General features: G+C 50.6%; 1 protein-coding gene across 1 annotated transcript; it reads left to right on the top strand.

Moving 5' to 3' along the window:
• The first annotated feature begins 1811 nt into the window (after positions 1-1811).
• On the top strand, positions 1812-9416 carry LOC128271666 (CD109 antigen). Its single transcript, XM_053009278.1, has 7 exons — positions 1812-3656; positions 3722-6130; positions 6195-6381; positions 6448-7033; positions 7101-7275; positions 7354-7459; positions 7534-9416. Exons 1-7 carry the CDS (start codon positions 1812-1814, stop codon positions 7746-7748), a joined length of 5523 nt encoding a protein of 1840 aa, XP_052865238.1. The 3' UTR covers positions 7749-9416.
• The last annotated feature ends 595 nt before the right edge of the window (positions 9417-10011 follow it).

The raw sequence follows: 10011 nt of genomic DNA, 5'->3' as shown, positions 1-10011 counted from the left end.
GGCTCTTTTTTGCCTTTCTGTCCCCTGAATCCAGGACTTTTGCATGGCACTTGTCGTTAACCTTTATTAACCCCGCCGGCCTCGGCTGTGACCTTCAGCAGCCGTACTATCGATTTTCCGGTTCCGTGCCTCTTCAACGCAACAAATGGTGGCTTCTGGCCGTATATTGACTGAACCATATCGCCCCAAAGGGATTCGGTTTGCCATTATTTTGCGCCACGGTTCGAGTGTCGCTTCCGAATGAAATCACTTTACAGAATTTAAATTCGCTTCACAACAACATGCACGATGCGGGGGGAGAAGGCAGTGCTAAAATTGGCTTAAATGTGCCGTTCTTAATCGCTGGTTTTAATCCGACATTCAATTTTCCCGGGGGCGCCAGGCCATCGTATGCTGCTGCTGTTGTGCCTGTCTGTTCTGGAAAGTGTCGGAGATGTGGCCACCACCCACCAGAGCGTAATAAATTCATTTCCATTTTCCAACCAACGACGAAGGTGGTGAGCAAATGAGCAATAGATAACGATCATGGCGCACTTTTTTCGGTTTAAAATGTGAACTTTCATTGTGCGAGATTTAATTACATCCCTGACACATGAACACTACACTCCACTTCGCAGGCAAGGAACAGTAAATGGATGCCAAAAGATTGAAGTCTGCGCGCCAAGTCCATACATTCGTTGCGGCGCCATCATGATAAACGATCTCTGCACGTTAGCCTTCGAGAGAGGTCGTTCGTTCAGGCGCTTGATGACTAATTATGGTTGATATATGGAGTAACCAAAGGGGCCATCACCAAAGTTTAATGACACCGTGAACCCAAGACTATGCGGAGTCAATCAGCGAGTAAAGAAAAGGATGTTCAGAGTCGGTTAGAATAATGAGTTTATTGTTGAAGATTTTCGGGGGGACTTCATTATATGCGTAACTTTGGTTTATGATTTGATAATGCTGTCGCGTAACTTTTCGCAAAGTACTCTTACCAGGGACAATATCAAGATGATTTGAGACACTGTCGTCCTCATCTGATTGATGGTAGCCCGAAATGAAGTGTCACTTTTTCCTTAAGTTGGTACAAATCAAAGAACATGCTGAAAATTAATTAAAAATGATTAATGATCGATCGGTGGTCTCCCAGATGACACTTGCTGGCCACAATTTGCTTCACAACTTTGTTGATCCTTTTGTCTCTCCGCTGGCACTTAGCTTAATTCGTAGTCGGCTCGAGGCCATCCCAAAAATGAGGGCCATTTTTCACCATTTGTCGCCGCCGTCGCGCTTCTAACGTGAGAGAAAGTGCACCATGTGCGTCTATCATTATTGATCTTAAATGATATTAATTTTATGGCTTAGTTAAAACCTCCATGCTGTGCCCTTCGCAAATACGCAAAAGCCGCCCCGAAGTATGCGAGGGTTAGTACCACCCTTGCGCCTATCAGACCCGGCCTGGCGTCGGCCAGATGCATTAGCTTTGATGTGCAGGTCTCTGAGGTTTGTTGAAACACATCTGCCAAACACGGCCATTAGATAATGGATTGGTTGGTGCGGGCGTGAAATTATCTGCGAACGGCACTTGCCTGGGCCATCATTCAGATTAAACCTTCCTGACTTTTAGTAAATTTTTCAGAATACCTTTCTTTTTATGGGCTATATTTTTGGTAAGACATAAAGATTGCACAAATTAACTTCCCCTTTTTAAAAGCATTGAAAGCATTATAATCGCAAGCATCGAAATAAAATTAATATTAACTGTTCATTTTCGTATCCTTCGCAGAGTGCGCAACAAACCCAGACCCTCGCAAACCGATCGCAACATGAGCCCTGCCGGGCATCCGGCCTATGGGTCGGGTACGCTGAAAACGCTTCTCTGTGTGCTGCTCGTCTCCCGCTCGGTTGTCCTGCACGCCCGGGCCCAGCAGTCCCAGCCACAGCAACAATCGAACAATGATGCCACGCGCTACAGCAGTAACAACCCGCAGAGCAACCCATTCGGGCGCCAGTACGACAATCCACCGTTTCAAAGCGGCAGTGGCCAGTACGATCCCAATACGTCGTCTCGGCAGAATCAAGGCTTCGGAAGTGGCGGTGGTGGCCTACCGCCAACATCCGGTACGAACTATCAACCGAACTACTACAACGGCAACAACAACTTCAACAGCCGCGACTCGAACAGCATCGACAACCGGTTCGATCCGGACAATCGGAACAACGTGATCTTCACGTCGACCACACCGCGCGACTACTTCTTCGACAACCGCCAAACGACGCCCCGACCGCGCGTCAGCTTCAACCGCAACCCGCTGGTCAAGGACTACGGTTCGAGTAATCAGTTCTCACGCAGCATCACGTACTTCATCGTCGCCTCGAAGATGGTGCGCCCCGGACAGGTGTACAAGGTGTCCGTATCGGTGCTGGAGTCCCGGTCGCCGATGAGCATCCGGGCCAGTATTTCGCGGGACGGCGTGGAGATGAGCAGCGAGACGAAAGTGATCACACCGGGAGTGCCGGAGTCCCTGCTGATGCGTGTCCCGCCGACCAGCGTGGTGGGCGAGTACAAGCTGCGGGTCGAGGGTTCGCACGACAAGAACTTTGGCGGTTACGTGTTCGCCAACGAAACGAAGCTGATCTTCTCCCAGCGCTCGATGACGATCTTCGTGCAGACGGACAAACCGGTGTACATGCAGGGGGAAACGGTGCGCTTCCGGGCCATTCCCATCACGACCGAGCTGAAGGGCTTCGACAGGGAGATGGACGTGTACATGCTCGACCCGAACGGCCACATCATGCGCCGCTGGTTGTCCCGCCAGTCGAACCAGGGCTCGGTCAGCCTGCAGTACCAGCTGTCCGATCAGCCGGTGTTCGGCGAGTGGACGGTCCGGATTCAGGCGCAGGGTCAAATGGAGGAAGCCGTCTTCAGCGTCGAGGAGTACTACCAAACGCGGTTCGAAGTGAACGTCACGATGCCGGCTTTCTTCTTCAACACCCAGCGCTACGTGCATGGGCGCATTATGGCCAACTTTACGAACGGCACACCGGTGAAGGGTAATCTGACGCTGAAGGCCACGATCCGACCGATCGGTTGGTTCAATCCGCAGGCCATCAATCAGATGCAGCGCGTCGGTAATTTGGGTCGCTTGACGAACCTTGCCAGCCAGAACGTGCCGTACTATCTGCAGAAATCGAACCCCGACCTGCTGTACAACAATCCCCAGAATACGTTCACGAGCACCGTGAACCGTGACCAGGCTGGTGGGGGAATCAGTGGGTATGAGACTAACCAGAACTACGACGGTGGACGGTACCCTACGTCGTCGTCATCCGGCAGCTTTCAGGATTCGTACGTCATCGAGCGGCACCTAAACTTCGACGAAGAGTGGCCGTTCTGGGTGAAGAAACCGATCGAAACGGACGCCCAGTGGGACTCGTGGACTAACACGTACCGGGAAAGCTTGCCGTTTTTGCGCTACTTCAACGGTACGTACCATTTCCGGTTTCCGATGGCCGAACTGGCCCAGCTCGTTCCCAATCTGTCCGGCATGGAGATTCTGTTCACGGCGCGCGTCGGTGAGCGGTTCTACGACGAGGTCGTGGAAGGTTACGCCCTGACCCGCGTCTACAACTCGTCGATCCGTATCGCGTTCCTTGGTGATTCACCTCAGGTAGGTTTCGATCACCACGCGCTATTTATTGTTGGTTGTTCCACTGAAACACTGCTCTCTTTTAGGTCTTCAAACCATCGATGCCATTCACCGTGTATCTGATCGCGGAATATCACGACGGATCACCGTTGCCACTGAGTATGTACAACCCGGGTCGGATGGAGGTGACGGGTTCGATCGACAGCCGTGCGTCGGGTGGACGCAACACGCTCGAACCACGGCTCCTGTACATGTCGGAAAAGGCAGGCGTTTGGGAGATGAAGATCGACATTCGCAACGATTTGAACCTCGAAAATACGAAGCAAACGACCGAGTTTCTGAACGAAATTCAATCGATGCGCCTAACCGCGACCTACGAAGATCCGTTCGGGGAGCGGGCGACCACCGAGCTGCTGCTGCTGTCGCACTTTTCACCCAAGAACCACAACATCAAGGTGTACACGAGCACCACCGACCCGAAGGTGGGCGAGTACATAACGCTGCACGTGCAGAGCAACTTCTACCTGAAGGCGTTCGACTATCTGGTCATGTCGAAGGGCATCATTCTGATCACGGGGCACGAGAACATGGACGGTGGCGTGAAGACGATGTCGATTACGCTCAGCGCAGAAATGGCACCGGCCGCGACGATCGTCGTGTGGCACATTGGGCGGTACGGTAAGCTGCTGGCCGACAGTCTGGCCTTCCCGGTGAACGGTATCTCGCGCAACAACTTTACCGTGTACATCAACAACCGGAAGGCGCGCACCGGCGAGAAGGTGGAGGTGGCCATCTACGGCGAACCCGGCTCGTACGTCGGTCTGTCCGGTATCGACAACGCGTTCTACACGATGCAGGCCGGAAACGAGCTGACGTACGCGAACGTCATCTCGAAGATGCTCTCGTTCGATGAGCACACCAACGGAACGTTCAAGAAAACGTGGATGTCGCACGAGGGCGATCCGGACGAGCTGGTGTACTATCCGGCTTCGACCTTCGGTATCGATGCGAACCGGACGTTCGAGTACGCGGGCCTGATCGTGTTCACCGACGGCATTGTTCCGTTGCGTCCGTCCGCCTGCGATCGTTCACTCAACTACAGCGAGTGCCTTAACGGACGCTGCTTCCGGAATGACAAACGGTGCGATGGTTACATGGACTGCGAAGATGGTACGGATGAGGCCGGGTGCCACATGCGCAACGAAACGCAGCTGCTCGAGTTCCGCAAGTACCGCTTCAACCGTATCCTGCGCCAGTACCAGAACGTGTGGGTCTGGAAGGACGTCAACATTGGGCCGCACGGAAGGTACATCTTCAACCTGGAGGTTCCGAAGACTCCGGCCCTGTGGTCCGTTTCGGCGTTCGGTATTAGCGGGACGCGCGGTTTCGGAATGATCCGGCGTCCGATCGAGTACGTTGGCATTCAGCCGTTCTTCATCAACGTCGAAATGCCGACCAAGTGCCACCAGGGCGAACAGGTCGGTATCCGTGTGGCCGTCTTTAACTACCAAACGGTCGACATTGAGGCCACGGTCGTGTTGCACAGCTCACCCGACTACAAGTTCGTGCACGTCGAAGAGGATGGTATCGTGCGATCGTACAATCCGCGCACCTCGTACGGAGAGCATCAGTTTTACATCTACCTGAACGCACAGGACTCGGCCAACGTGTACCTCCCGATCGTACCGACGCGGCTCGGTGAGATTGAGGTTACGATCCACGCTTCCACGTTGCTCGGGGCATCGCAAATCAGCCGCCAAATTACGGTCGAAGCGGACGGGCTGCCCCAGTACCGGCACCAGTCGATTTTGCTCGATCTCCGCAACCGTGCCTACCTCGTGCAGTTCATGCACGTCAACGTCACCGAAACTCCGATCATTCCGTACGAAATCGATCGTTACTATGTGTTCGGATCGAACAAGGCCCGCATTTCCGTGGTGGGTGACGTTGTCGGAGCGATCTTCCCGACGATGCCGATCAACACGACGTCCCTGCTGACGCTACCGATGGATGCGGCCGAGCAGAACATGTTCAGCTTTGCGGCCAACTTCTACACGATCAAGTACATGCGCGCCAGTACGCTGCGCGACAAAAAAACGGAACGGGATGCGTTCCACTTCATGAACATCCTGTACCAGCGCCAGCTCAGCTACCTGATGGAGGACGGTGCGTTTTCGTTGTTCCGTGCGGACTGGAACCAATCGGCCCCATCCGTGTGGCTGACGGCGTACTGTGCGCAGGTGTTCGGTGAGATGGCCGGCCAGTACGAGTACGAGAACTTTATCTTCATCGATCCGACGATGATCCAGAAGAACATGCGCTGGCTGTTGCGCCACCAGAAGGAGGACGGTTCGTTCTGGGAGGTGTCGTGGATGCCCGACCGAAAGGCTAACCATTCCGGATTTTTCTCACGCAACGAGCTGGTGCGCGAGAAGAACATTACGCTGACGGCGCACGTTTTGATTACACTGACCACGGTTACGCTTCCCTCGGGGGTAGGTTGTGTGGCGGCTGGAGTTGTACCTTTTTGGGCTTAATTTCTTTATGTTATGATTACAGAAATTGGCCTCTAGAGTGGCGCTGGCACAGCAACGGGCGGTGCAGTACTTGCAGAGGAACGTAGCATCGATTAAGGATGCCGGCTCGACGTACGAAATAGCGATCGTCGCGTACGCTCTCATGATAGCGAAGGCACCGAAGGCGGAAGCCGCTTTTACAATGCTATCGTTCAAGATGAGATCGATCGGTAAGCAAGAAACGGACAGCCATTTGAACCGTGTTTTCTATTAATTCTTCCTTCTTTTTCCCATAGGTGAATTCAATTACTGGGGCGAAGAGGAAGTGCCACTGCCGCCGACAAAACTGGAAAATCAGCGTTACTTCTCCTTGCCCCGGTTGCCGTACAAATACGACTCGCTGAACATCCAGGCTACGGCATACGCGTTGCTCACGTTCGTCTCGCGCCAGGAACTGCACGTCGATCCGATTGTGGCGTGGCTGAACGCTCAGCGGTTGATGGACGGTGGATGGGCTTCGAGTCAGGACACGGGTCTGGCGATGAAAGCTCTCACGGAGTACAGCACCCGAAATCGCGTTTCGAACGTGACGCAGCTCGCCATCAAGGTGGAAGCCACATCGTTGCCCGGTGAAACGAGACACCTGCACATCACGAAAAAGACCCTCGCCCAGCAGCAACATTTGGAAGTACCCAACGCTTGGGGCACGGTGCGAGTAGAGGCCACCGGTGTCGGTTACGCCATTTTGCAAATGCACGTTCAGTACTCGGTCGACACGTACAAATTCCAAACGCAACCCCCAGTTCCGGCGTTCGATCTCACTACTCGGACGATCTTCCACGGCAGGAATCAGTCGCACATTAGCTACGTCATTTGTCAGAGGTAAGCGCGGCGGAGAGCCGTTAAAATGCAAGATCTATGAACCGAACTATTTCGACTCCCCGGACAGATGGACCAACACAGCCGAATCGATACGCTCGGGAATGGCGGTGCTGGATGTGGCCGTACCGACTGGCTACATGATCCAGCAGCAAAAACTTGACTCGTACATCCTCAGCCAACGTGTCCGGAACTTGCAGCGTGCCCGCTACCAGGAGCGCAAGGTGCTCTTCTACTTCGACTACGTGAGTAATGGCAATTCGGTAAATTAGAAGAACGGTGAGCTAAATCTTTTTGTGTTATTTTCTATGCACGCTCTCTAGCTGGACGATGAATATGTTTGCGTAAACTTCACACTGGAACGCTGGATGCCGGTAGCCAACATGTCCCGCTATCTTCCGATCCGCGTTTACGACTACTACGCACCAGGTACGTTCCAGAAACACAATGTTCTACGATTTTTCGTGTATTTTATTTTCGCTTCTCAACCAATCTCCCATCAGAACGCTTCAACGAGACGATTTTCGATTCGCTGCAAACCTATCTGCTGAACATTTGTGAAGTCTGCGGTAGCTCCCAGTGTCCGTACTGTTCGATCTACAATCTTGCCACACGGTCGCCCGTTTCGATCGCCCTGATGCTGCTGACCGGGCTCGTTATCGTTGCGCGTCACTATCGAATAGTGCATCCAAACAGTTGGAGTTTCTGGCACGACTAAACGCGTGAAGCACGCAACCTTACCACTGCACCGCGCGCACCCAGCGAAAAGACCCGTGGTGAAAAGACGTGTAAAGAACACTTTTGGAAGGTAAGAACAAAAGTCGTATTTGGTTTGCTTTTCGTTTCACTTTATGAGCAATATAATTCGTAAGACGAGTGCGCGCGCGCGCAGGCGAATGCGTTCCACAGAAGCTTGACCAGTGGAGCGTCTGTAAATACCATTATTTTGCCGTTTTTAAACAATACCCATCACCCAAGAATCCTACGGAATCTCGTGGCAAGAATCCTCAATGAAGTGCTAGCGCGCAGACACTAGGAAACAGTCGAAACGTACTTTGAAAAGCGTCTCAATTAACTCTAGGCTCTAAGATTACTGTGAACTTTGTTGCGTCCGTTTTTTTACGTATTACATTTTTCGTCCGTTTTTTATCATCAAGAACTTACCTCAAACGAGGATAGAAAGAGAAAGTTTCGCATGCACCGATGCGCTCATGCCATCCACCTATAAAGCAGTTGAAGCGGAGAAGGATTTCTGTAGGAGTAAAGAAACCAATTCAGGATCATTCGGGAGAGACACTTTATATGGTGAACAATTGCAAACCCATCACCATTAGAAGGATATGAGCCCCATTTCGAACCCCTGATTGACCACCACAGACACGCCCGTCAAAAACTAGAATTTAAGACGAAAGGCGAGTGACAAAGAGAAAAATTGATGATGCTAGCTAATATTTTTTGTGAGTCTTTTACAGGTTCTACTTAACACTTTTTTTTATTTAAAGTCATTCTCTTTTTGCCTTTTTTTCTTTAAATTTACTCTCCGCGCTACGCTCTCGTTTTAGTATGTAAGGTCCGTCCCCACCATCTTAAAAAAAATCGAGAAAATATCAATGAATCTCGAAGCAAAGCAAAAGGCCGTCCATTATGATTCTGGTCATAAATAAATCGTTTCACGTTTCTCGATTTACCTATTTCTTAATTTTATATCTTTTTAATTTCGTTTTTTTTATTACACGCGTTTACATGTTTAGTATTGAAGTAGTTTGAAATATTGTGGCGTAAAGTGAAGCAGAGTGGAAATCAAGTAAAATCATTGTGCTGCAATGATCCACAATGAGAACTATGATTGTTCAGTCGAAGAGCGTAAATAAGCCAAGGTTAACTCAGGAGGATTTAATACGCGTCGAGAGAATGAAAATCTTCTTTCGGTAAGCCAGCAGATTGTGTGGTGGTGCTGTATTAGCCAATTTGCGAAAGCACGAAGACAAATATGAACGAACGAATGATACAAATTGTTAAGGTGCCTTAGCGTCGTGCTCATTACACCAAGACCTCTGACTATTTCCAACATTTACCGGAGGTCTTTTACAAAGAAGTTCCCTCAGGAGTATTTTTGATGAAGTGGTTCTAATAATCGCGTAATAATCAACCCGGAAACGGAACCACACGTGTCCGGGTTAGGATGAATTTTTGAAAAGCTTTTTTGTTTTCCGTAAGCCGCGCAGTTACTACCATCAGCAAATGGTGCACATAGAAAACCGTAGCAAGCATATGCGTTCATATCATCGCGGAAAAAAGTATTAACGATCGAAGTAGACGCGCGTGTATTTTTCGCCGACAATGTGAACTAATCGTCAATGAAGAAACGTGTAAACCGAGCGAAAATAAACGAAAACGTTGCTCTATTGAGAAGATTTGTAATTATTTCTGTGTGTTTGGTTTAAAGCAACGTGACAAGCTTTCGAACTGAATGAACGGGTGAAAAAATGGTCACATCGTACTTGTAAGTGAAAATACTTTGGCCCTGATGGTTAATTTACAGACCCATATTAATTTCTTTCACAACATTTCAGACATGCCATGCCTTATTTTGGAACTATCGTTTCTAAATGATGACATGATGGCATTTTTTAAAAGTGGGAGAAATAACCGGTTAAATAAAGGTCAGCATCGTTGCCACTATCTCACGCGCTGTATTACATCTTACCGGCGACCTTCGCGCTGTGCAGGTAATCAGCTTCCACAGCGTCGCGATAATAAGCACCATAAACGTCGAATCCGCGGTCTGTGTCAACAAAACGTGATCGCCGCTGACTTCCCAGCAGCAGCAGCAGCAGCATCGCGGATGATGATCTTGTCGAAAGGTAATTGCACCGACTCGTCGCTCTTATCACAAGACAAACACCGTTTCCCGGGACCTACGCTAATAAGTTGCGGCTCCTACGTGCGCTGAATCACAAAGAATCGCCAAACAAGCTTTA

The sequence above is a fragment of the Anopheles cruzii genome, chromosome 3 (genome assembly GCF_943734635.1).
Source record: "Anopheles cruzii chromosome 3, idAnoCruzAS_RS32_06, whole genome shotgun sequence".
Lineage (NCBI taxonomy): Eukaryota > Metazoa > Arthropoda > Insecta > Diptera > Culicidae > Anopheles > Anopheles cruzii.
This window is presented reverse-complemented; position numbering and strand designations above follow the sequence as displayed.

Bases quoted from the DNA above. Each gene is read 5' to 3' on its own strand.
- LOC128271666 (XM_053009278.1), top strand. From the start codon at position 1,812: ATGAGCCCTGCCGGGCATCCGGCCTATGGGTCGGGTACGCTGAAAACG. The intron at 3,657-3,721 runs GTAGGTTTCGAT...GCTCTCTTTTAG, and splicing joins TCCTTGGTGATTCACCTCAG to GTCTTCAAACCATCGATGCC. The intron at 7,460-7,533 runs GTACGTTCCAGA...ATCTCCCATCAG, and splicing joins TTACGACTACTACGCACCAG to AACGCTTCAACGAGACGATT.